We start from the raw sequence: 26,186 nt of genomic DNA on the forward strand, positions 1-26,186 counted from the left end.
CAAACCTAGCTACTAGAAAATTCTGTGGGGTTAAAAAAGTACAAGATAATAAAACCTTAGAAAAATAAGTAATTATTTTATTTCTACTTCAAAATATACTATGTACATCTGGAACTCTATGGGAAAGTAGACCAGGAGATTATTCCATCATAAAAATAAAATAAGATAAAAATAACGATTGCTCATTCTAGATCTGTCTTTAATCCCGATGAAAGGGGCGTGAGCTGCCAGTTGTCTTGCTGTCAGGTGCCTTCCCCTGTCAGTGACCTTGGGGCTGTCTCACAGGGATTCTGAGTCTAAGAGCTCCTGGAGCGTTTTGAGGACTTGCTTCGGTTGGCTGGCGGCCAAGGCCTGCAGCCGGGAGCCCATCTGCCCCTGGAGGCTCCTGCACAGCCGGCAGACGGCCGTGCGGACGTTCCCGCCGCGCCCGGGCAGGATGCCGTTCCCGATCATGTTGTTCAGGAAGTACCAGAGGACAGGAAGTACGTGGCGCTCCACAGCCTGGGGCTTTCGGGGGTAAACTGAGGCCACCAACACTGTCAGGCAGAAAAGAGGGAGAGTTACTTGAGTCAAGCACTGTCCCTCTCTCTCCCACTGCCTTCTCTGGGGACACCAACTCCGTCCCCCAAAAGGCAGGCAACGCAGCAGGGCCCACTAACCCATTAGACACACTACCTAGAGCTCATAACACACTTAGGGGCCCATGGAAATGTTTTAAATTCTTTTAAAATCAGAAGAGAAAAGTCTGAAGCTATCCAGCCTGATTTATACTTGTGTTCATACCAACCAGTCATAAAGTACAGTTTTAAACATTTTTTTACAGAGGAAGGGGTATGCCAAAAGTGTGAAAGTGCTCAGGGCATATGACAGTATAACTGGTCCCTGAAGCCCAGGCAAAAGAAAGAGGCAGACACATCTGGATTGCTGTCCTGCCTCTGTTATTTACTAGCTGTGTGAGCTTGAGAAAGCCACCCAACCTTTCTGAGCCTGTTGCCTGATCTGTAAAGTAAGGATAATAATTCTGAACCAACTCTTAAGACTGTTAGAGGTTAGATAATAAATGTAGGCAAAGTGCCTATGCAAGTAGGCATGTGACAAAGCGTAGCTGGTCCTAGTAGTGCTTTAATCTGCATTACCACCTAGGAGAGTTCACACGGCGAAAAACTTGTACTAGGAAGAAAGGTCAAGACTCTCAAATGAAAAAAGCATTCTGGAACATAGAACAGCCAATGGGAGATAAGACCAGCATGGCCTCCCCAGTTTGGATGCCATACCTCACGATAAGCCCAGCAGTGATGCAGGAGGCATGAATGTGCTTTGTAAACCATCAACCTCTGCACAGGACCCTTCATTCAGTGAAGAACGCCCCCAAATCTGGTTACCCCAGGCCCCCTGCCTTCTCTAGACCCCAGAAAACCAGAGACAGGCTAAAACCTGCCAGCAAGCTCTCCATCACACAGTAATTGCAGGGCTGCCTCCAATGTCAAGGCCTCATCAAGGGGTACCCCAAGCCGCTTCGGAGGGCTGCTCTGGCCCTCAGCCTTGGCCGCATCACCCTAAGTGCGTTCGTGCAAATACTTGCTTGACAATCAGCACACTGACTGTCATCCTGCCAAAGGATAAGTCCTGGCGAAGGCAAACAATGTTTAGAGAAGCACTTGATTTATTTATGGGGCAAAGAATTGGAAGGTTCCGTGAGCTGAGACACACCGGGAAACTAACACTGCCCGAGCCTGAGTCCAGGGCTCAGAGCTATGCATCATGACTCCGTTTCACTCTCACCCAAGAGGCAGGACCCTCGTCTGTTTCACAGAGGAGGAAACCAACACTCAGGGGTCAAGGAGCTGGCCCCAGATCCCACAGCTCACAAGCGCAGAGGACAGAGGCCAAGCCTTCCTTTACTCTAAAGCCCCCTGCTCTCCCCACCTCTTGCTGCCCCCAAACGTCTTGGAGCTCCACGTTTTAGAGGCTGGTTCTGTGAGTTTTGTTTTATTTTTAGAGAAACCCCCAATTTTGTTCTTCCTTCATCAACTTAACTTCATCCAACCCGCCAGGATATTTTGCAGCGGGAGCCCTATAGGGTCCCTCTGATTTCAGAGCCAGCCTGGGACAGTGGGGAACCGGAGAGGGTGGCCCGGGCCCCCCCTCAGCTCAGCCTGACTCTCTCACTGTGCCATTTCCCATGAAATGTGTACCTTGACTTTCTGGCCATACCCTCAAGATTCCTGCACCCCACACTGGGGCCTCCCCGGTGGCTTCCCAGTGACACAGAGCCCTCCAAAGTCAAGGCGGTCCTCATTCCTGGGAAGGCAGGACTGCACCCAGTGAGCCAACCCAGCTGCGCCAACTTCATAAAATGGGGCCAAAAGGTGAGAGTTATGTTACCTGTGCTGGAAACAGACTAAGAAGGGAGGGCACAGTTAACCCTAAAGCCACCTGGTCAGCCCCAAGGGTGGTGGGAGGGTGGGAGGAGCAAGGGGAGGTGGAAGGGGGGCAGCCAAAGGGAACAGAAAGAAAACTAATCATCTGATTAGCCACCTGTACTGAGCAACTATAACTCAAAGGTTTCCTAAACCTCCACTGAATCTCTCCTGCAAACGGAGGTGAAAACTATCCCAGGAGCCAGGCCCAGGCAGGGCTCCCCTGACCCCACCAAATGGTGAGGGGTTCACCTGCCCCTAACCTGCCACACCTCCCCCACTCCTCCTCCCTGACGCCTCACCCCTGGACTCTCTCCTCCCGCAGTGAGGCATCTACACCCCGACCCCAGGAAGCTCACTTCCACCCTTAGTCCACATTCACCTGCCTGAGGGGAGCAGGGTGGCCCGGGAGCTGGTAGGGGGACATCACGAGGAAAACCCCATTAAAATCGAGCTTAAAAGGCAGCTGAAGTAATTAGCAAAAGATTACTCCTGTGTTAAGCTGTGCTATTATGAGTCCCACGCCTTGTGTCAATTGAAATTTTCTTCCCTGTTCCTGGCTGACACAGAGTTAATAGAAACTATGTAGAAAACTCTTGTTTTTGAGGTCTCTTGGAAATAGAAGGGTAATATTTACAGTAAATGGATACCCACTAATCTCTGGGGCCCATAAATACTGTACAAGGACAGGTAATCAGAGAAGCTGACTTTGAGTCACAAAAGAGTTCCTTGTCTGATACCCGAGGTGGTCTCAGTTACGTGACCCCATTCTCACCCCAGGGCACCCACAGCCTGGCACTGCAGCTGCATCGTAGCCCCCACCCTGGCCTCACTCGCGCCATCTGCCTGGAGCAGGCCTGGCACCTGGGCCGGAAGTAAGGGCCACTCCAGGGACACGGGGAGGACTGAACCAGGGCGCAGAGGCAAGGCCAGGAGCAAGAGATGGGGCGGCGGAGGAGCAGGAATGACGCCCTTGGCAGGCGACATGCACCGAGCACCCCTGGAGAGCTCAATGCTGGGAGGCCCTGGCTGGGCCAGCGACTGAGGCAGGCACGCGAAACTCAGGCCGGAGGCCAGGGAGAAGGGAGACAGAGGAGGCGATGCCAGACCAAGCGGGCGCCGCCCAGGTGGAGGAAGGAGAGTGAGAAGGGCTTTGCCCGTGGGCAGGCAACGGGGAGGAGGATGGGAGGTCTGCCCCTGCAACGTGCTGGCGCCCAGGAGGCCAAGGCAGGGGGCCACCAAGGAGCGGCAGCACCGTACAGAGGTCGAGGGCTTGGCTCTGCAGCCGAGCTCCTGGAGACAAAATCCCTGGACTACTAGTCAAGGGGCCTTAGGCACTTAACCTTGCTTAGCTCCATGTTTCTTATTTCTACAGAAGGGACAACCATGGAACCCACACCTCCTTGTGGGGTTGTTATGAGGAGTAAATGACCCAGTTGCATATCATTGGGGTGAATAAAGGGGCAGAGCCTAGAAGGCCAGGCAGTGACCTGTGGGCCACTCGGGGGACCCTGGACACCATCCTGGAGACTGTTGGGAGCCACGCAAGGATGTAAGCTGGGGGGTGGCGTGATCCATGTGAATCTTAGGGGGCCCCTGGGAGTCTAGAGAACAGACTGGGTCCTTCTGCCTCCTTCCTGGATGGGACCCTCCTAGTATGGGGGAGGAGGCTTTTTGGCAAGTTCAGTAACCTGTTAAGTAACCTGCCCCGGTCAGAGCGACAGTGCTGCCGCGGACCCAGCCAGGCACCGTGAGGTGGTGTTTGACCCTGAGGGCTGGATTTTCCTGATTCACACAGAGGTACCCTGTGGGCTAGTGGAAGCCCCATTTGCAAAGAGGAAGAAATGCATAATAGTTTCTTTAAAACTATTTTGACTATGTACAGACCTGCCTCATTTGACCAGAAACAAAGATTGTCTCTGCAATGTGGGAATTATTTTTTAAAGCAGATTATCAAATTTTTAAATGGTCTGTGGGGATTATTTGATGATTTTGGTCTAAGATAAGTAGGTGGTTCAACTACATGCCAGGAGAGAAGAAGAAACAGAGATGGCTGGAAGGCTGGATGCTCACCGGACAGACGTTCTGTGACATCAATCACCGCGCGGCCACTCAGGAAACGCACCCGCCCAGCAAACGCTTGTAGGAGGCCAAGGTTGTCTGGAAGAGACGGAGAATGTCAGTGGCCGTGACGCTGTGGCCCGAGCGAAGGCACCAACTGTTCAGGGCTAGGTACCCACAGCACCTACACAGGGAAGAGCCGCTTTGGGAAGCTGAATTAATTTTTCCAGGTTATAATGGGGCCACTTTAAAAAGTGAATGTACATGGGGTGTTTGGGGAACAGTGATAGTTACACTATCACAGGCCCCATTTACTCCCATAGATCCGGTTCATATTGTCTGTGCTTCCTCAAAACTGCTGTGAGCTTTGGGGCAAAAGAGGTAGGTAGATGGATAGATCAATCAATAGGTAGATATAGATGATTGATGACAGGTGCACGATTGATAGATGAGAGAGAAATAGCTAAATAATTGAGAGGTAGGTAGACAGACAAGTAGGTGATAGATATAGATAATAGGTAGATGATAGATGAAATATTATATATGATAGCTGTAGATGATAGATAACAGACAGATAGGTGAATGATATATAGAGATAGATAGATGAATAGATATAGATGTGGATATAGAGATACAGTTTTAGGGGAAACTGAGGCACTGAGCCACGATTATACCAAAGGTCAGTAAAGGGCTAGGATCGGAATTCAGAAATCACGGCTCTCCTCAAAGCCCGAACTTGGGCTCTAACCAATAGAATGTACCCACTACCAGATGGCTGGTTATTTCCACACTGAACATTTACTGACACCCTCTAAATAATAGGCATGGAGCTAAGAACTAAATAAGACCTGGTCTTCCTGCTCCTCTTCCCCCTCAAGAGACTCCTTGGCGGAGGAGACAGACACTTGAACGTGAACTCTAACACGGTGGGAGGCTCCACGCTCATGTAAGCAGAGCCTGGGGTTCTGGAGCTAGGGTGACCGACACGTTTCAGTCTGCCCAGGACCTTCCCCATTTTAGCACCAAAGCCCCACATCCCTGGTAAACCCGGATGGTTGGTCCCCCTGTCAGGAGCGGAAGCCCCTGGCTGGCTCTGGTAGGGTCAGAGGAGGGAATGTGCAGGTTAGGGGTGGGGGGAGCGCATATGATCTCTCATAGTTTATTTATACCTCCCAGCACCCCTACACCCAGCACTCCAGCCACACTGCCCCAGGAGCCCAGCTCTCCTGCTATCCAGCCACACCCATGGGTGAAGGCTGGGGCCCGAGCTCTTCTCCACTGGATCTTAAAGGAGTGTTTATTAGAGATGAACCACTAATGGTGAAACCCCAGCAAATGGGCTGGGGGATGTTTGGGATAAAGAGGCTCTCTGACGTTCTTTGATTGTATTTCTAAAGTCAACTCCAGCCGGATCCCACAGCTACTGAATTTAGAAGCTGCTCCTTCTTCCCCGTTCCAGCTGACGTCCTCCTGGTTTCCCAAACTATTAAGCTTGAAGTCCTGCATCCCTCACAAAAGACGGGCAAGCAAGGTGAGGAAAGTGACTCTTCACCTAAGAAAGGGATGCTAACCTAGAAATCAGCAAGGCAGGACCCATCTCCTTTTACCCCTGGATTTCCTCTCCATGACCCTGGAGGCACCCAGCATGCCCAGCTCCCAACATCTGCAACCATAGCAGGCACAGCAGAATCCCATGGGAGGTGGGCGAGCAGCAAAATGCATTCCTCAGGATGCGACTGTGGGCCTTCCTGCGCCTGTCTGGGAGGCGAGGTGCATTACCACAGCAGCCCCAGCAAGTGTGTCCTGGACTTCCAGCCGCTGACCACCTCAAGGCCAGATTTCTCTTTGCAGGGGACAGAGATTAGCAACTGCCTAAGGAAGTCTTTCTAGGCAGTTCCACCTTCTCTGAGCTCCTTCCATACCTCAGCACAGAGCCCCAGCATCCCCAGAGATGTGCAAGCAAAGCTTTGTTTTTCCATCAGGAAACCATTCTAGTTAAGAGCTAACTCCTGCTTCCCTTGCTCTTCTGCTGAGACCCGTAAGAAATATAGAGCAGAAAAAGTACACATGTCCATCATGTACATCTCTGCAGCTTGCAAAAGCTCCATCCATAAGTCCAGAGTCTTTAAAATAATTTGTTCTGGGAGAAAAAAGAGAGGCCAGACTCTAGAATATTTCAGTTAGCGAGAAGTGGTCTCAGGGTGTCCTGGTAAAGCTATAAATGTGTAAGAAGAGATTTCTATATCAATATCACCTGCATTATTGTTTCCAGGTGCTTCTGTTTGTCCCACCCCCATCATCAGCCATGAGCTCACCTCTGAGAACAAGAACTTCTCCCTCCTTGCTCTCCCCCATCAACACTCAGTCTAGGACACTCTCTGGGCGCCGCTAGACCTCCCCTCTCCTGGCCACTGGCATGGCCTCCCAGAGCCTGAGAGAAGTGAAGAACCTCGGGAATACTTGAAAATGCACATCCAGCAGACATCTGTGCCAGCCCACGCTCCCATGGTGCCTGGCACACAACGGGTGCCCAATAAATGCTTATGGCGAACAAGGCAATGTTGAAGCAGAGACACTAAGTTGGCCCAAACTGGTCTATAAACCGCAGACACCACCCCGAGTAGCTGCCTCTCTGCCTCTGACTACTTCCGTAGTGATGGCTCACCTTTCAGGTCACACCCACGTTTAATGAGACAGCGGCTAAGGGGGTGGACTCTGGGTCCAGATCGCCTGGATCTTCCATGTTTTACTGTGTGATACTGGACAAGTCACTTACCCTCTCTAAACCACAGTTTACCCATCTGTAAAACAGGGATAATATTAGTACCTTCCTCATAGAACTGCTTAGGATAGTGCCTTGAGCAGATAATTACTATGCAAGTATCAGTTATTGTGGCTACTATTACTATTATTACCTAAAATCCTCTGAAAGCCCAGCAACCTTCATGGTAGGGAGTCCAATTAAGAGGCTGGAATCTAACTTCAAAACTTAAAATCCTGCTCTGTCAGCCTAGCCCAGGGTTTTCATAGGCTTCTCTTCCACACCACAGGAAGCCACACTGGCTTTGGTGCTGCCCACACAAAGGGGCAAACAAAGCCCTTCAATATAGAGAAAATAGCCGCAGGCTGGCAAGCCAGACACCTTGGCCTCCCTGGACCTTGTCTCCCCTCTCCACAGTGGGGCTGAGGTCTAGCGGGCCTCTCACCTGTTCTATTCAGCCAAACCCCAAGGTCACTGAGCCACGTCATCCCCAGGCTACCAGGAAGCCAGAGAAGAGCTTTTAAGAAAACATAAGAAGCATGCTACATGAACAGTGGCAGCAAAGACACTGCAGTCAAACCAGGCTCCCAACAATATGCACAAGACTCAGTAAGTTATAATATGTCACACAGCCAAATTCTCCGTGGCCAGGAAAACTAGGTCTGTTCATTGAAGGAAAACTGGGAAAGATCCACTGAAACGGAAAAATCCAAGCTATGCCATAGCACGTGACGGAACTGTTAAAGTGACTCAAGTGTGTAATTATATATAATGCTCATGCTCTGCTTTTTCTAAAGAAGGATGCAATTTAAATGTGTAATATTATCATGACACTGTACACAAAGATGCACAGAAAAAAATACCTAACATAAAAATGCTAAATGTTAATAATGGTTTCTTTTAGGAGTTGGGACTGTAAGTTTTTTTCCTTCCAAAGGCTTCATATTTTTCACTTTCTCAATAATTAATAAGTATGACTTTTACAGTGGAGGAAAATAAACTTTATATTAATATATTTAAGTTAACTAGAAAGACTACATAACAGCATGGGAAATTAGGTGGTGTTAAATGAAAGGAGCAAAATCAAAATTGTATTTACAGGGGCTTCCCTGGTGGCGCAGTGGTTAAGAATCCGCCTGCCAATGCAGGGGACACGGGTTCAAGCTCTGGTCCAGGAAGATCCCATATGCCACAGAGCAACTAAGCCCGTGCGCCACAACTACTGAGCCTGAGCTCTAGAGCCCATGAGCCACATGAGCCACAACTACTGAGCCCGTGTGCCGCAACTACTGAAGCCCACGCACCTAGAGCCCGTGCTCCGCAACAAAGACCAGCCACCGCAATGAGAAGCCCGTGCACCGCAACGAAGAGTAGCCCCCGCTCACCACAACTAGAGGAAGCCCATGCGCAGCAACGAAGACCCAATGCAGCCAAAAGTAAATAAATAAGTAAATTTATTAAAAAATAATAATAAAAAATAAATAAAAGTCAGAGCAAAAGAGCAGAAGTATTGTAGATCTGAAGCTGCCCATTTCTGAGTTGATCTGCTCCCTCCAGCGCTGGCCGGGGGCTGCACTACATTAAGAGAACTTTTTCTGGCGTTCAGTCTAACCAGGAGCGGGGTGAGCTGTCAGCAGCCTGATGTTTTAGTCAGTGACGTTTCTTCTGTAACTAACCCAGTAACAGAGCCCAAAGACAGAACCAGCCAGTCTGCTCAGGAGCTGCCTTGATCCCTGGAACAACTCCCCTGAAATCAGAGCATCTTGGTGCTGAGTAGAAAGGGTGCCACTCCAGGCTCAGCCCCAGAGAGGCCTTAAGGCAGGCAGTGACAAAGGGCAGAGGTCAGGGAACAAGGCTCTCAACGTCTCCTTTTTTACTGTCCCCAAAAGGGGACGTGGGCAGAAATCCCAGCTGCTCTGTCAACCAGCACATCACCGCCCCACTCCCCCTAGGGAAAAGGAAGGGACTGGGAGAGATATGGTGGCTGATGCGTGGACTTTATCACCCAATTCCAGAATCAAGAGGTCACCTAAGGGCTTCCCTGGTGGCGCAGTGGTTGAGAATCTGCCTGCCAATGCAGGGGACACGGGTTCGAGCCCTGGTCCGGGAAGATCCCACATGCCGCGGAGCAAATGGGCCCGTGAGCCACAATTACTGAGCCTGTGCGTCTGGAGCCTGTGCTCCGCAACAAGAGAGGCTGCAATAGTGAGAGGCTCGCGCACCGCGATGAAGAGTGGCCCCCACTTGCCACAACTAGAGAAAGCCCTTGCACAGAAACGAAGATCCAACACAGCCATAAATAAATAAATAAATAAATAAATAAATAAAATTAAAAAAAATAAAAAGAGGTCACCTAAGAAGACCAACCTCCCAGCCTGGCTGTGCGATCTGGACTTTGTGCCAGAAGACGGCCTGCCTCACCTGTGTTCTTGACCTCCTTGGCCCCCGTCGAGCAGGAAACAGTAAACATGCTGTGCCTTTCCACACATTTATTTCACAGCACTTCACAGCTCCTCTCCAGCCTGGAGCCCAGAATCCCTCCTGGGGCATGAAGAATCCGGCTTGGGAGAAAGCTACCTCTGCTCAAAGGGCTCCACGCCGCTTCCAGGAGGGGCCTCTGGATGCTAAAGGTCGACTAGAGCTGCCTGGGCTCAGCCTGGGTGATATGGGAAGGAACGTGTACACCCTTCTCTCCTGTCACACCTGCCCCAGCCTCTGTGTCCACCACCTAATCCCCTGGGACAGTGGGAAATTTCGTTACTTGCATCCATTTTTCCCTCCGCAGGCCAGGCCTAGACCATTCCAGGCAGAAGAGAACCATTCCCTGGGAGAGCTTGATGCCACCCCTGGTATTCCCTGACGGTGATGAATTCTCACTGGCAACCTAATCCCTCCAGTTCTGACCTTCACGGATTTAGAAGCTGACTCATTATGTCACAGTTAAGAGCACTTCCAAAACCAACGTTGCTGATTGGGTTGAGAGAGTACAGCTCACAGCAAAGCCCTTGACCACGCCTGCTCAAATGACCTGGAGCCAAGACCCTGGACTTGACACTTTGGAGCCTTGTGCCAGGGGGTTAGTGGACTCCATCCATCCCTTTGACCCCGTTCCATTCCAGCCTAGCGCTGACCTAAGGATTAGAGAGAAGGGCAGTGCCCCTCCCACTTGCCTCCATTCTCCCCGCACCAAATCCTCCGGCTGAGGGGCCAGAAGGAGCATCGCCAGCCACCCCCTAGGAGACCCTGTCCCAGGAGGAAAGGAGAAGTACAGGCATCTTCCTGGTTGCTGCAACCTGCCTCAAGGGGTGGTCAAATCACAGAAGCAGGCCATCCCCAGGCCCCCTTTCCAGGGTGTCCAGCCCAAACGGAAACAGCAGGGCCCCACGTAGAGGGGATCTGAGTCTTGCGACAGCGTGAGACACCAGATTCTGCAGCCCAAAGTTCCAAGGCTCCAGCGTGCAGGAGGCCGACTCAAAGGCAAAAAGGAGGAGGGGGAAGAGTTAAAACACCTGGAGGGGGAAGAGTTAAACGCTCCTCTCGCCAGACAAGGGTGCTTAGCCTCTTCAAATAGCTAAAGACTATTTTGCTTGGTGCAGGTTTTCCTAATAAATATAGGGCCCAAGGTGATTTACCAAGAGCCTTGGTTGTTGGCAACAGCAATCTCACTTACCCAGAGCAGCGCTGAGAACAAGCCGTAATTTAGAGCTGGATTTATTTTGTTTGTTCTACAGCAACAAACTCAGCAAATCATAAATTCCCTCTGAGATGAAGAGAGGAAATAGACAATATTTATGATCTCGAGAGGCGGAGAAGGGCCTGACCAGACCTTTGATTTGTAACTGAAACGTCTCCTGGAGGCTCCAGCCAAGGACACAGATGCTGTCCCAGCCCCAGGGAGCTGCACTCAGGCCAGGGTGCAGGATGGGGAGGAGGGGTGGGTGTGCCAGGCAGTGTTTCCAGCCGCACCATGGGGATGTTCTGTGCGTCCTAGAGGCAGGACGTTGCTCTGTGTTCATCAGGACATATGGTAACAAGGCCAACAGCGGTTCTCAGATCATACGTTTCCTCAGAGCAAGGCAAGATTAGTTTGTGAAAACTCGTGGTTCTACTGGTCTGGACATACATCTATCATGTACTACGTTCTCACACACCAGAGGTTTCGAACTTGCACTTCAGTCTGTGTACTAGATACACCAAATATCACCATCTAATCATCTACGAAAGGAATGGATAACAGAAGTATCAATAGATGCACCAAAATTTCCACCTAATGTTCAAGAACCAAGATGTGCTACTGCAAAGCACATAAGGAACAGAGGAGCTCCTGCCTTTCCTGATGTCTCTCCCATAGCTCCTGCCTTTTTGTTCTTTTCATTCCTCCCCCAAGCCTCCACTCCACCCTCACTCTCCACCCTTCACCCCAAATCCCTCCCACCCCAAGCCCTGGCCCCAGTCTTCCTAAAAGGCAACCCTCATTCATTCCATGCTCAAAAAGCCAATGAGTCCCAGCTTGACTCCCATGACAGACAATCAAGGTGGTCACCTTTGTCCTCTCCAACAGGCTTGCCCTACTGTCTCACCAGCATCCTGCCTGGTCCCCATACAAGCCACATTCCCTGCTACCATCTCTACAACTAAAAAAATTTGACAACTCCTCCTAACTCCTTCTTGGCAATCCTGATCTGTTTTTCCATCAGTGCCCTGTTGGCTCACTCACTGTGGTGCTGTGTGACCTGAGGTGAGTCATTTCCATCACCTGTACCACGAGGAGGCAAGACTAGATATTCTCCACATCTCCTCCACTTCTAACAGGTGGACGTCCCATGGAAAAGCCTGCCAACCAAGAACCTGGGAGGCCCTGGGCTGCCCACCCCTCCCCTACCCAACCTCTGGGGAAATATTTGGCCTGAGAGCCAATCAATGCTTTTCACTGCTCTGCTGATTCCCAAGCAGAGAAGGTGGGAATGTCCAACCCTAACCCTATGGAGGGACAAGGGAGAGAGCCAGCTGCCTACCAGAGCCAAGCAGGGGCTGTGGGCAGGCTCACCCAGACTCTCAATCATTACATCCAGCGCCGTCGCCGCAGCAGTGTAAATTCCTGCGTTCTTGGAGTTGAGGTTGTCTGCTACAGCAATGATGATGGAGAGCAGCATGGGCTGTAAGCTCTCTCTCAGGAGGGGCACCATCTTGGAGAGGGACTCCAGCGCCCACTGGTTCACTTTCTTGTTGGAATCCTGAAGCCTTGGGGTGAAAGCATCAAAGACCTGTTGAGGGAACAGAAACCAAGAGCCCATGGGAACCCAGGCTGGGCGGGAGTCCCACAGCCCAACTAACTGCCCTCGGAGGGTACTCCTCCTGCATCCCTGACAGGGGCCGTCCAGCCTATGCCAGAACATTCCCAGTGATGAAGAAGAGCTCACCTCTCACAGGGGAGGAGGGCAAGAGGGGAAACGACTGTATACTGAGTACTCGATGAGTGCAAAGGGTGTAGGGTGTAGAGCGTCTTGTTAGGTACGCTGCACTTGCTCATGGAGTGATCTTAACGACCCATGAGGCACGTGTTCTTGTCCTCAGTTTACCATTAAAAAACAAACAAAAAAAACCCCACCAAAACAAAAACTGAGTCTGAAAAAGGTTAAATGGCTTGCCCAGATCACACAGCTAGTAAGAAACTTGAAGCCTGTGTCTTAACTACTCTTCTCTGTAGAGTGTCAGCCGCCTCACTTCCGGAAGTAACAGGCATCTGCCCTCATTTCCAGCCTGTGAAAGCCTGTGCCTACTCAGAACCCACCCATCCAGCCACCCTGGTCCAGTCGCCTGGCCAACCACATGTTCTGCCCCCAAAACCTCACGTGCATAGCTGGATCAGGAGTAGCCCTTAGCCGCAGCATCCTCCGCCTCTGCCCTCCTCCCTGTAAAACTGCTGGGAGGACGAAAAACGCCCAGGACATCTCTGAGTGGTCCCAACGCACCCAGCAGGAGGCGATGCCCTTCCCCAATTGGCCACTTCCAGATAGTCTTACGGCATTACCGTGGCAATTGGATAGCAAGTGCTTGTCAGGCTCCCTTTACCCTGAAGGGATGTCTGGATGTCTGGCACAATGTCCAACCCTGTCCCGAGTTTTCCAAAGTTGCACCCACCAGGGAAAGACAGGGCAGAGATGGGGCAGCACTCACCTGGACCAGGTTGGCGGTGATGAGCTCTGGCCTGGCCTTGCAGTGCTCAAGGAGCCGCCCCACGCCTTCCATCCGAGACTGGTACTCCTTGGCCTCCAGCAGCCGTGTCAGCTCCCGCAGCTGCTCCACCGTCTCCAAGCCACCCCGCATGGAGGAGCGCAGCCCTGCCAGCCGCGGGCCGCTGGAGCTGAGCCTGCATGGAAGGAGCGTCTGACCTGGGCAGCCCGGGGGGATGGACATATCTCTTGTCCCACGCACAACCCCCAAAGACAGGTGGAGCTGAAACAAGAGTTTCACTTGCAGCTTAGTCCACCCCAGCTTCCCCTCCACCCGCTGCCTGGGGACACAGGCCTTGGGAACTCTGGAAATGCTTTTTTCTCAGGGGGCAACAGTTCAGTTGCCTAGAGCTCTATCCCCTTATCAGGCGGCAGGGCTCTCTCTTCCTGCCTTTTTTTCCTCTTTCCAGAAGCTATGTTAAGAATGGGGTGAGGGGGCTTCCCTGGTGGTGCAGTGGTTAAGAATCCACCTGCCAATGCAGGGGACACGGGTTCAAGCCCTGATCCGGGAAGATCCCACATGCCGTGGAGCAACTAAGCCCGTGCGCCACATCTACTGAAGCCCATGTGCCACAACTACTGAAGCCTGTGCACCTAGAGCCTGCGCTCTGCAACAAGAGAAGCCACTGCAAAGAGAAGCCTGCGCCCCGCAATGAAGAGTAGCCCCCACTCGCCACAACTAGAGAAAGCCCGCGTGCAGCAGCGAAGACCCAATGCAGCCAAAAATTAAATAAATGAATAAATAAATAAATTTTAAAAAAGAAAAAAAGAATGGGGTGAGGGAGCTTGGACTGAGGGGGTGGAAATCCACGGAAGGATGACTGGCACAATTTAATCTAAGAGTGGGGGAAGGTCTTACCAGGAGCCTGTATCCTGACCCCTGGCTACCTAGGCTCTGCTCACACTCCTCCGGAACTAGGGAAATGTTAAGAAGCCCTGTTGTCTTACATTGGGATCATGTGCCCATAATTTCCCCTGGACTGTTTCAGCCAGCATGGGAGCCGCTTCACACAGAACCCCAGTCTCCCACTGCCAACTCAGACCTGGGTCTCTGAGTTCACGCCCTACACACGGGTCCCACCCAATAGAGCCCAACATCATTCTGACATTCATCCCTATATTCCACGCTCTTTTGCCTACTGAGTTCCAAGAGAAGTGCCGGACACTGAGAATAATGAGATGAGAGAGTGGTCTTTGCCCGGAGGAGCTCACAGACCAATGGGAGACAGAGGACTGAAGGAGGGGGCAACCGGTCCGACCGGAGGACATGAGGGCAGAGAGTCAGAGAGAGCTTCTGGGAGAAGGTGACAGGTGAGTCAAATCTTGTAGGAAAAATAGGCATGTTCCGGTACAGATGGCACAGCGTAGGGAAAGGCACAGGAGTGAGAGAGAACGCAGGGAGCATGAGCTGAGAGCGCATGCGTGAGAGAGAGCAGGAAGCTACTCTAGAAGTGGTGGGCAGGGGGCATCCCTGGGGGTCCAGCTTAGGAGTCCACACGTGTTCTTCCCGGGACATCGCAGAAGGGTCTCACATTTTAGGCATAGGAGTGACTGTCAGATTCCTGTTGGATTGCTAACTCCTCCTAATGCCCACCCTCTAGCCCCTTGGCCCATTCCTTCTCATCCGCCTTGATTCCACCTCTGCCTCTAAATTAGTCCCAGGCTATGCGGAAAGGCCCTGCTGCTCTAAGTGAATGGAGAAACTCTGAGCTCACCCAAAAAGGCTGACCAACAATCCATCCCACTTAAACTGCACCTCCGCGGCCAAGACTGCAGGAACCCGTCTCTACCAGCAGGTGCTCCTGAGCCCAGCATTTGCTCTCTCCAAGATCTGGGTGAGGGAACCCTTCCCATAAATTTACTCATGAGTCCTGCTGACCCAGCTAGGTCTCAGTCACAGCCCAGATGCCCACCCCTCCCCCGGGCCAAGCAGAATGTCGCCGTCAGCAGTCTTGGATGGGGAGCCCCAGGGAGACAAGAGCTACTGTACCCATCCTCGCCGGGCAGCCCATTCTCACACACCACCAGACTCCTCGACACCTTGCGGCCTTTGGCAGATGGAAGTTCATCACCATCTTCTATTCCCTTGAAAAATACACACAGAACATTAGCCAAAAGGGGTGGCCCTGTGGGGAACGGCCAGACACTCCAGTCTAGACCATAACAAGAGGAATAACCTGTTCCACCTGGGAGGGCACAGGGGAGTCTTCCAGAGTACTGGTAATCGGGTCAGGGATCAAGATCCCCACTTAAAAGATGAAGGCAAAGAGGCCCAGGGAGGCTCAAGGGACACAGGCAGTGAGAGGCAGAAGCAGGTCTGAGCACCAGGAAGGAAATTCCACCCGTCAGGAGTCGTGGATGAAATTAAAGCCTCTGGAGTGCGTGCCCCCCTCCCCTGACCAGCGTGAGGGCTGCGGGCTGCCAGGCTCAGCTCTGATTCCCACCCCAGACCAGCTGCCTGCTGACTCACCCACTGTTTAATAGCTGTCATGACCTTCTGCAAGTCGTGGGATGGGAGGGACTGCTTCAGAAATGCATCAAACCTTGTGTTTGACATCAAGATATTCACCATCTTCCGACCATAAAACCTGCCGTTGGACAAAGAGCAGGATGAAAAACAACCACAGAAATGCAATAGAAATTTGCTTTACATAATTTTTCTAATTATAGTAAGAGAATTTTTAATACTTTTTCTAATTATGACAGTAATCCCCACCCAGTTAAAAACTGGATTCATGAAAGAATAAACAAGCATAATCTCATTACCAAGAGAAAACCACTTAAATGTGTACATATTTTCTTGTAGTCTTTTTTCCAAGCATATATACATTTTAGTTGATATCAGAATATATACACAATATTTACCCAGCTTTTTTCACTTTACCATTAAAGATCTTCCCACGTCATCCTCTTCAATGGCTAAATAATATTCTGTTAGATGACTATTCCAAAGTGTATTAACATTTTTCTAGCATGAGACATTTAGAAGTCTGAGGAAGTGTGCATTGGGGCAATATAGGAGGGAGTGGTCAACTCTATCTGATAAACAGTGGTGGGCAAGGGGGGGAATCAAGGAGGGCTTCACTGAAGAGGTGACCTTGGGTTGGGACTCAAAAAATGAGTAGGAGTACACAAGTGGGATGGGATTAAGGAGTAAGTGGAGGAGGGAGACATCCCAGGGTCCATAAGACAGTCTGATAGGTCTGCAGGTGTGTGGTTGGAGAATAGCCAGCAGGGACTGGACTCAGGGAGAGAATAGGCTAGAGAAGAAGATAGGACTCAATTTAGGGAGACGTGAAGGAGTTGGGCTTTAGTCTGCAGGCAATGGGAAGCTGAGAAATGATCAGATTTGCACTAAAGTCAAAATGTCTCAGGCAGCAGTGTGGAGGATGGATCTTTGGGGACAAGGGCGGGGGCCGGGAGACCTGTTAGGAGGCCACTATAATAGTCCAGGCAAAAGATGATGAAGGCCTGACATAGGCAGGAGGGTAGGGGTAAGTAGGGACGATCAGATTCAAGAGCTGCTAAAGAAGATGAAATTGCAGGACTTGGTAGGTGCTTGGAGGGGGAGCCCAAAGCATCTAGAATTATCATACTTCACTCAACCTAAAACTCCACTGATTGTAAAATGCACCATTAATTTATTTTCCACTAAGGAAAAACAGAAAAAGAAGACACTGGTGATTTCCACTGCCTTCAGTGACACAGCCCCATGTGTGAAGGCCATCCTTTTACATGCTATCTCAGAAACAGAAGTAACACTTTTCTGGGAAGTGTCCTTCCTTCCTTAGGTTGGATAAAATACTTGTTGGTTGCTTTGTAAGAAACTGTGGAATTTGGGTCATTCCTTCAGTGATGAATGTTTGCGTTAATATCGAATTTATGCCCCATCGCTCTATTTCCATGCCTTTTCTCATATACGATAACGCTCCATTTCAATGCCAAATAATAGTGTAATATTTCTAAGACATTTTAAACGCGATTAAACTCAACAATTCTCCACAGTGACTTCTTAAATAAATATAAAAGGCTAACCAGCAAAGAAAGGTTCATAATGTAGTTCCTACAATGCAAACTGTAATTCAAACATTTATACGATGAGCAACAAGGATCAAGTGTGCAACTGTATAAATAGTAAAACCCAAGTCATAACTGCTGTCTGCCCAACAGCAGCTGTGAGATGCCTAGGATTCTAAGATATTAAAATGTGGAGGGGGAAAATGAAGTATGAAATTCCCCATTCTGCATCTTAGATGACTTGGTAAATAATAGTGACTTTAATAAGAGAGGGAACACAGCCAGAGAAGCAGGCTTCAAGAGAAGGCAATGAGTTCATTTAGGGACAGTTTGCACTGACGATGACAGTGGGACGTCCCGGTGATGGGTCCTGTGGGGGCATCAGAGAGATGGGACAGATGCTCAGGGAAGGGTTGGCCTGGAGGGAGACACGGGGAAGCATCAGAGTTTGTTGTGGCTGGAGCCACAGGAAGTGACGACACCGCTCAGAGAAGGCTGCAAGAGGGGGACAAGGACGAAGACACTCCTGCAGCGACGGGCATCGGGGTGCGGGCAGGCGGGGGAGAAAGGCACAGAGGGACCAGGAAAACCAGGGAATGTGGTACCATGCAAGCCAGAAGCATAGGGTTCCAAGAAGGAAAATGAAGTGCCGTCAACGCCATCCAGCGTGAGAGAAAGGGTCAGAAGGGAGAGGGGTTTAGATCTGGAGAGATGTTACATCTTAATGCCCATCCCCCCACCAACAATGAAGAACCAACCAACCAAAACCTTCTACTTCCCTGACAATATTCTTCCTGTCAGTAAATGGCACTATCATTCACCCAGTTGTTCAGTTTAAAAACCTAAGCATCATCTTTGATTCCTCTTTGAAACCCTCAGCACCCAACTGCTATCAGCTATGCCTTCAGAATAGACCCCACTCCACCCCCTTCCCCTGCTGCAGCCTCCAGCACCTCTTGCCGGGACTCCGGGGTCGCCATCTGCCTGGCATTCCTCCTCCATCCTGGCCCCTCTCCCCCACCATCAACCCTCCAGTGAGTAGTCAGAGATGTTTTTTGTTTGTTTGTTTTATAAATAATTTTTGTTTATGAGGTAACAAAAGGGAATATTTTCTAAAAAATGATAAAACAAAATGAGAAAGCTGCCAAAATTGTTAATCATTCTTTCCCCAGATCAGAACACCCATCAGCTTGAAAACCAGGAGGAAAGCTTGGGGTTCATTAAATCTGGTGCGTAGGGTAATATTTTCATGATTAGTCTCCCCTGAAATGTCCAACTTTTTTTTTTAACTTAGTCATCCAGCCCTTTCACTGGTCAGTGAGTCAAGGAAGGGATTTAACAATAGATACTAGGGTTGAGGGGTTGTCTCTTCCTGACCTGATTTTCAAAAACCTGGATCCTTAATGATATAGGAAGGGTTTGAGGCATATACAAATTATTTTGGAGAATACTGTAGTAAGACCAAAATTTTCTTGCTGCCCCCTCTAAGAAAGAGGACAGATAGAGAACAGTTCAACAGTGGTGGGTCCGATAGGGAGAATCTCTGTGCTATCTTCATGGGCTGATTCCTGGAGAGGTAGAATGGAGAGGCAGAAAATCCCCAAACAGGATCCTACAGAAACAGCAAGTTCCAAGTATAAAAAAGCTCTGTTTTGTCTAGGGCTTCTACCTCTCCATCGAATTTCCCATAGCCTAACATTATGTTGTAGGAGTTAACAGAATAAAGAGATTTTTTTTGAATCAAAAGGCTAGCAAACACATAAAGAAGCACTCAAACTTGTTAGTAATCAGGGAGGGGAAAAAGTATTCTGAAACAGCAATGAGCTAGAACGTTTCCCCATCAGATGGACAAAAATGTGAAATCCAGAAACTGCAATGTTGTAAGGATGTAGACGCCTCGGCACTCAGGAGGGAGGCGGAGGGGCACCGCGTGCGTGAGGGCTCCCGGCGACGCCTGGGCGGCCTGAGTGAACACGGCCCTGACCTCACTCACGCTCCGGGCAAATTCCCAAAGACATCCTCCTGGGCGCTGTCAGGGGCCACCTACGAGGACTGAGGTGCAGCACCGTGGGAGTGCACTGGGCAGGGTGGGAGGCATTCTGTGCATCGCATCGCTCCAGGGTTGCGCTGCACGGACACCCCACACGAAGGCACTGCCTCAGACACAACACAGAACGCAGTGTGGACGTGCCCTCTGGAGCTGTACCGAGCGTGCTGGGGGCCCTAGACATGGTGATAACACGCCATGAACCGGGGAGTGTGATTAACTGCACCCCAACGCCAGGTTTTAAAGACAGTTAATCAGATCCTATCACTCTCCTGCTTAAAACCATCTAACACTGCCTTACACTCCTACTGAAAAATCCTCCATGCTTCTGGTCACACCCAGACCGGAATCCCAGCTCCTGACCAGGGCCTGTGAGGCCCCCCGGGCCTGGCCTTGCCGTCTCCACGTCATCGCCTGCCACTGCCCTCACTCACTGTGCTCCACGCAGCCTCGCCTTTCTCTTCATTAAACAGCAAGCCTATCCCACCCGGGAGCCTCTGTACTATCTTCCTTTGCTGTGACTCTTGCACCCCAGACCCTCAAAGAGCTGGGTCCTACTAGCCAATCAGTTCTCAACTCAAATGTCACTCCTTAGAAAGATTTCCCCTGACTCTCAATCTAAAGTAGCCCTGACCCCGTTCTCTACTACATCTTGTTTTACCCCTTCTCTGTGTCTAAAACTGTCATAATTATTTACTTGCTTATTACCCAACTAGAAGGTAATCTCCAAGACAGCAGGGGCCTAATTTTTCTTATTCACAGTCATATTCATAGTAATGAAAAAAATGCTTATCAAATATCTCTTGAAAAATTGAATGAATGGATGGCTTTATAGAGAATGGAGCTGGGCTGGGACAGGAACTGGAGCAAGATGGCAATGGCTAGAGAGGGAGTGGAAGGTGAGGAAGGGGAGCCGGGGGCGGGGGAGCTGGGTAGCGGCCATTCCCTGAGCCACTGCCCCGGCTGTGGCGGTGTGGAGAGGTGGGACGACAGCTGCAGGGAAAGGACACAGCTTCGTCCACCGACTGTCCTTCCGAGTGGCCCCGGGGAAGCTGAGCTGCTTGGACCTGGGCCCTCGAGGCTGGCTGGTTGCCTTGTCTGCCCTGGGCTGGCGAGGTCAGCCATCCCCAGGACCCTGGCCCTGCATTACCTGGTGTCCTGGTTGGAGTCCTGGGCCAGCCTCACCAGGTTGTGCACCAGCATGTCTGTGCTCTCTCTGGTGCCTGAGAGAAGCTTCTCGGCGCCTATCTGCTCCAGGACGACCGAGAGGTGCTCGGCAGTGCACTTCCGGACTAAGGGGTTTCTGTGGCTGAAACACAATCACGGACAAGGGCTCAGCCAAGGAATGCGGTGTGTGGGTCCCCAGCCTGGCACACATGGACCTACAGTTGTGCATCCATGTTTCACGCCTCAGTGGGCTCCAAATTTGGTCCCGAGCAGACTAAAGGGAATCTTCAAGGAAAGAGCAGACCCTTCCTGACACTGGAACTAAGGATGATGACGGGGTGGACTGAGCACGTGAAGACACATGACGTCACCAGACGCACTGTGTGCCTACCGTCCCCGTTCCTTCCTGAGCTCCTGTCCTGCCTTTGCCTAAATGCACTTCCCCACATCTTCTCCACCTAGAATAACCTACTCCTGCCTTCTGAGCCCTCCAGGCAGAAGTGGTGCTCCCTGGGGGTGGCAGTGTCCTTGTCCCCTGGGAAGTACAGGGGTACCCGCATGGCTCCCAGGGGCCACCAAGTCTTCCTCTCAGTCGAATCCCCCATGCCCCACTGGTGCCAGGCACATGCCAACCCTTCAGCACTTCGCGGGAGTTTACTGCACATTCATTGAGCTGAATTGAGACAGAGGGGGGGATAGGAGATTGATGGATGATTTCAGGGAGAACCTGAAATCTTACAGGAGGAACCCATCAGGATGTCACCTCTTTATTTCTCACCCTATTCAATGTGAATTCAATGTCCCCACAGTCCATTAGGTGACACTGGCCCTGGGGTCCATCCCAGTGCAACACAAAGGGAGGCTTCTGGGCTCTCCCTACTCAGTCTGGTCCAGGGACCAGCACCATTAGCCCCTGAATCAGAATCAGCATTTTAGCCAGATCCCCGGGAATTCAAATACACAGCCCTGTACCAGGCTCCCCAGGTTCTCGCGGACAACAGTCAACTGTCTCAATTTGCTGTGAGCACAGCCTCCCTGCCAGGCACCATACTAAGCACCTTCAAGCCAGTGTCTCCTCAGCTCCGTAAGCTACTACTGTCATCATCTTGCAGGTGAGGACGCGGAGGCATGGGGAGGAATCCAGAGATAAGTACAGTTCATTTCTCCCAAGTTAATAGTAACCATGGTGGGCATTCAATAAATGTTAGGTAGAGGCAGCCGCTGCTCTAAGTGCTCTTTCCTGAATCAATTCCTTTACTCCTCACAACAGTATTATCACTGGGTTGGCCAAAAAGTTCGTTCGGGTTTGGCCATAAGATGTTATGGACAAACCCGAACGAACTTTTTGGCCAACCCAATATTATCCCCCTTTTACAGATGAGGAAACCAAGGCATGGGGAAGTTTAGTAACATTCCAGGATGTGAACCCAGCCAACATGGCTCGGGAGTCTGTAGGCAAAGGCCTCTTGGCTGCTCCAACACGCCCTGGGTTCTACCTGATAGGCCCCCCTGCGTAAGGGTCGGTGTCGTGACTAGCTTGCTGGGGTTGAGAGATGTTTCACCCTGTGGGAGAAAGGGCTTGGGAAATGCTTCTGGTTTTGCTGCTGGGTTTGGTTTTTACATAAAGAGAAAGCAGATCTGGCTGCAGAAAGGCTCCAATAGCTGCCAGCCCCCTCCTCCTCCCCAGAGGGCCAAGCGGTGCCAGCTGGAGATCTTGTGCCTTGCTCTCCTCGTGGCCCAGATTTCATCAGAAGGAAGCACCCTTCCCCTGGGAGGGGCTCCTCAGGCACAGGCCAAAGGCTGCCTCTGCCGTCCCGTCTCTGGGGACATTACCACAGCCACTATGGGCTCCCCAGTGTTGAGCAGACAATAGCACCTGTCCCTTCCCAGCTGGGACCCGGGGCTGCCCTGAGCTCCCCTCATTACCCACAGGCTCGTCCAGGAGAGGTGGGAGAGAAGCCCACCAGGGAGCAGGGGTCTTCCTCGCCCAGGTAAATACGTGAGGCGCCTGCACCATCTCCCTGCGCCTCCCCCACCCCAGCGCCTCTCCCCTTTGCGTCACCTTCCCAGGCCACCGCCCCCCCCCAGACAACAGGCCCCCACATACTAGATGCCCGCCGAGGTGAGGGCCACCAGGGAGCGGGTGGGGGTCACGTGCTCCACCATGGCCCCCAGGGACCGGCTGGCCGCCCTCTGGATGAACTTGCTGGTGTTCCCCATCTTCTGGAGCAGGCTGCGGGCGATCTCTTCAGCCTCCTGGTCCATATTCTTCTTCAAGGCCCGGAAGAGTTCTCCCAGGGTGCTGATGGCCAGGCGGGACACCTTGGAGCGGAGGTTGGTGACCTTGGAGAGAGATGGAAGGGGGACCCTGCAAGACTGCTGGGCCCTGCCAAGGGCTCCAGCACATACGAAGAAGGAGCCCTGCACCACCCTCCCGCAGACCTCACCCTCACCCGGGCCTAGGCCTCGCCAGGCTAGAAACGGAAACCCTGCAGCTGCTCTGGGCAAAACAGTCCCGTTTTAAAGAAACACTATTACTGTTGCTATCATCATAATGATCAATTCTATTATTATCATTATCGTCTGAAATTTGTGCAACACTTAGTCTTGAAAACACAATTATTTAATTGGACCTTCACAAGGCCCCCCACTGGAACAGTCTGTCCCCAAGGGCACGGGTCATGGCCTCCACTTGTGATAAGATACATCTTACTGCCCCTCTGAGCCCAGCCTAGGCCAAGCTCTAGCCCCACAGGAGAAAGAATTTGGGAAGTGTTACAACTGCCCAGAAGTTAGAGACCTGGCCCAGAACACTCCATCCCTCTGAGGCATCCTAAGTACAGAGGACAATGCAGGGCTGTGACAGATGGGCACATAAGATTCTGACTGTTTCAATACCCAGAGATTAGAAATAAGGAAACCCCAGGCCTCAGTTTTCCAATCTGAGAAATGGGTGGCTAGCTCCTGCTCCAGTGGCTGAGGGCTGAGAAATAGGCAGGGATGACCATGTTCCAGGGAGCCGTGGGCCCCTCCGTGGCTGCTGTGTGACCCACACTGAGCAACAGCACCAGGGAAGGGGGACTGGCTGGGAGTCAAGCAGAGTACACAGGACACAGGAGGCCTCACCTCTCCAGTCACGGCCAAGGACACTTCGTGCAGCCTCCCAGCGAGGACCTCCGAGTGACAGGCCGCCAGGCGCTGGATGCTCACCAGGCCCTTCTCCTTCACCTGCCTGAGAAGCAAGTCCAGGCCCTGTCACAGGCAGTGAGGATGGGAGGAGCCCCCTCCCTCTGCAGACTAGGGCATCCACGTCCCCAGCACCTCCACCGCAGTGCGGAGGGATTCAGTGGCCTCGGTGGCAGGGTGTCCTGGTGTAACACCCAGGCTGAAATCCTAACCGTCCCGTGCAAGCCATTCTACGGGGCCCGTGGCCCATCCCCACCCAGGATGGAAGCCCACCCCAGAGCCCGGGCCTACGCCAGACGCAAAGCCAGCACCTTCAAGAGAAGGCACTTGCACATGAGGACTGAAGACAAGGAGGCCTTCCTACAAACGTTCTGGACCCCAAGTCATCGCTCTGCTCACAACTAAGACTGTGTGTGGGAGGAACATGGGAGCAGAATGAACTTGACTTAGAAAAATGAAGGGCTGTGACCTTCCTCAGGCCCCCACGAAAGCGCCACGGAGTCAGATTGTACTTTCTAGGGCCGGCTCTGGTGCGTCATAGAGCAGTGCACGGGGCAGGCGCAGGCGGCCAGACCCACAGGCACTACCCCTCACGCCTCCTCCAGGGGACCAGGGCCTGCAGTGGGGGAGGCGGGGGGCGGCGGCGGGAGCACAGGGAGTGTTTCCTCACCAGTCGCTGCGGCCCAGGCACAGCAGGGCATCCACCAGCCCCAGCTCCGGGTTCGAGAAAGGCCTTAACTCCTTAAAAGCCCGAAGATCTGTCTCCTCCTCCTCTTCTTCCCACTCAGGAGACCCCAGAGTAAGCACCACAGGTAAGGAGTGAGCTGCACTCACAGAGAAGGAAAGGAGCAGGCAGGTGTTACCGAGAGGACCCGCGACCTGCCCAGCGCCGAGCCCACCTTAGGGCGGCACGCAGGGAGAAGGGACCCGCGAGGGTGAGAAGCCAGGGCCTGGGCTGCACTCCCTGGGGAGCCACAGACACCACCTAACTCCTACCCCTGGTTGACAGTTTCTATCCCTACCATCGCCAATCTGATTCTTATAAACAAACTGGCCTGTGATAGGCTCTTGATGTCATGTGACCGAGCCCACCGTGCTGGTGACCCACCCACAATCCTGCCCTGTCTGTGGCTCGAGGTGAGGCCAGCAAGTCTGTCAAGGAATGACTCCCCTGCTCTAACCTCATCCCCACCCCGGAGCCTGTGTTACGGCTTCTCCTCCTCCTCCTTCCCTCCGACTCTCCATCCTTTTGTGAAGCCACCCAAGACAGGGAAGTGGCCCAAAGGCAGCCGGCAGGAGGAAGCAGGGGACAGTGAAGGCACCTATGAGACAATTAGCTGACACTTGAGTGGTCAAGATGTGGCCACACTTGCAGGGACTGACAATAAGCAGGGATGTTGTTTAAAAATCAGATCACGATTTCTAGGCTCTCCTTCCTTGGGGACAGATGCCAGAATCATAAGATTCTAGAACAGGAAGGACGTTTGGAGGCTTCCATCTGGTCCAATGCTCAAATCACAGAGCTGAGGCACCAGAGGTCCACAGAGGCTGGGGATGCCCACAGTGCCTCAGTTCCTCCATCAACAGAGCCTGAACTGGAATCCAGAGCTCTCACTTCTTGCCTAGTTTTCTTCAGAGGTTCATCTTTACATGACTTTCACTATGGCCTATCTAGGAGGTCCTGGGTAAATCTGAATTGGGGCAGTCCTTTATTTAAAACCAAGAAAAAAAAAAGAACTCATTCCTGGATTCTCCTCTCAGCTTTGCCATTGGATCAAGATTCATTAGCCAAAGTCTTAGTCCCTATGGGCCACCATCACCTTGAGAGACCTTGGGTGACCTTGAGTCTCTGTTGTCTATAAAATGAGTGGCTTAGGTTAGATAGCTCAATATTTCCCAAGTATCAACCATTCAGTTATCAATTTCATGATTTTTTTGCTATATCTCTAAATTACTTGTACTTTATTTACATGGTACTTTTCTTCAAATCAACCCACTTTTCAAATCCTAAATAAGTTTATTTTAAAGGGAAATTTATGTCACTACCATAATTGGTAAATGATTATTTGTCATGGTATACAATAAATATGTACAGTAAAAGAACATTATAAACGCCAGCTATAAAAGGACAGTCAGCTTCTGATGTCTCAAGCTGGGAGAAGGATCTCTTTGTTTAAAAAGGAAATTCACAAGTCTTAGAGAGGTGCTAAAAACTAGCACCAGATTAAGACTTTCTACTTGATGGAATCAAAAGGATAGAAAGAGAGCAGAAAAGGGAGGTCAGTCAATATTAT

General features: G+C 51.4%; 1 protein-coding gene across 3 annotated transcripts in view; it reads right to left on the reverse strand.

Moving 5' to 3' along the window:
• Nucleotides 1-212: 212 nt before the first annotated feature.
• TOGARAM2 (TOG array regulator of axonemal microtubules 2) overlaps nt 213-26,186 on the reverse strand; it is a 41,445-nt gene continuing 15,471 nt past the window's right edge. For 2 of the 3 annotated variants that reach the window (XM_036873616.1, XM_036873615.1), the window contains 10 exons: nt 24,563-24,716; nt 23,833-23,938; nt 22,814-23,049; nt 20,690-20,848; nt 15,946-16,063; nt 15,466-15,560; nt 13,420-13,612; nt 12,290-12,506; nt 4,494-4,580; nt 213-536 (listed from right to left, as the gene is read on the reverse strand). In XM_036873616.1, the coding sequence (XP_036729511.1) occupies nt 280-536; nt 4,494-4,580; nt 12,290-12,506; nt 13,420-13,612; nt 15,466-15,560; nt 15,946-16,063; nt 20,690-20,848; nt 22,814-23,049; nt 23,833-23,938; nt 24,563-24,716 (1,622 nt within the window). In that variant the 3' untranslated portion in view covers nt 213-279. The remainder of the gene's footprint in view (nt 537-4,493; nt 4,581-12,289; nt 12,507-13,419; nt 13,613-15,465; nt 15,561-15,945; nt 16,064-20,689; nt 20,849-22,813; nt 23,050-23,832; nt 23,939-24,562; nt 24,717-26,186) is intronic. The other variant, XM_036873617.1, reaches the window with a different exon arrangement.

The sequence above is a fragment of the Balaenoptera musculus genome, chromosome 13 (assembly GCF_009873245.2).
Source record: "Balaenoptera musculus isolate JJ_BM4_2016_0621 chromosome 13, mBalMus1.pri.v3, whole genome shotgun sequence".
In the NCBI taxonomy this organism is placed as follows: Eukaryota; Metazoa; Chordata; class Mammalia; order Artiodactyla; family Balaenopteridae; genus Balaenoptera; species Balaenoptera musculus.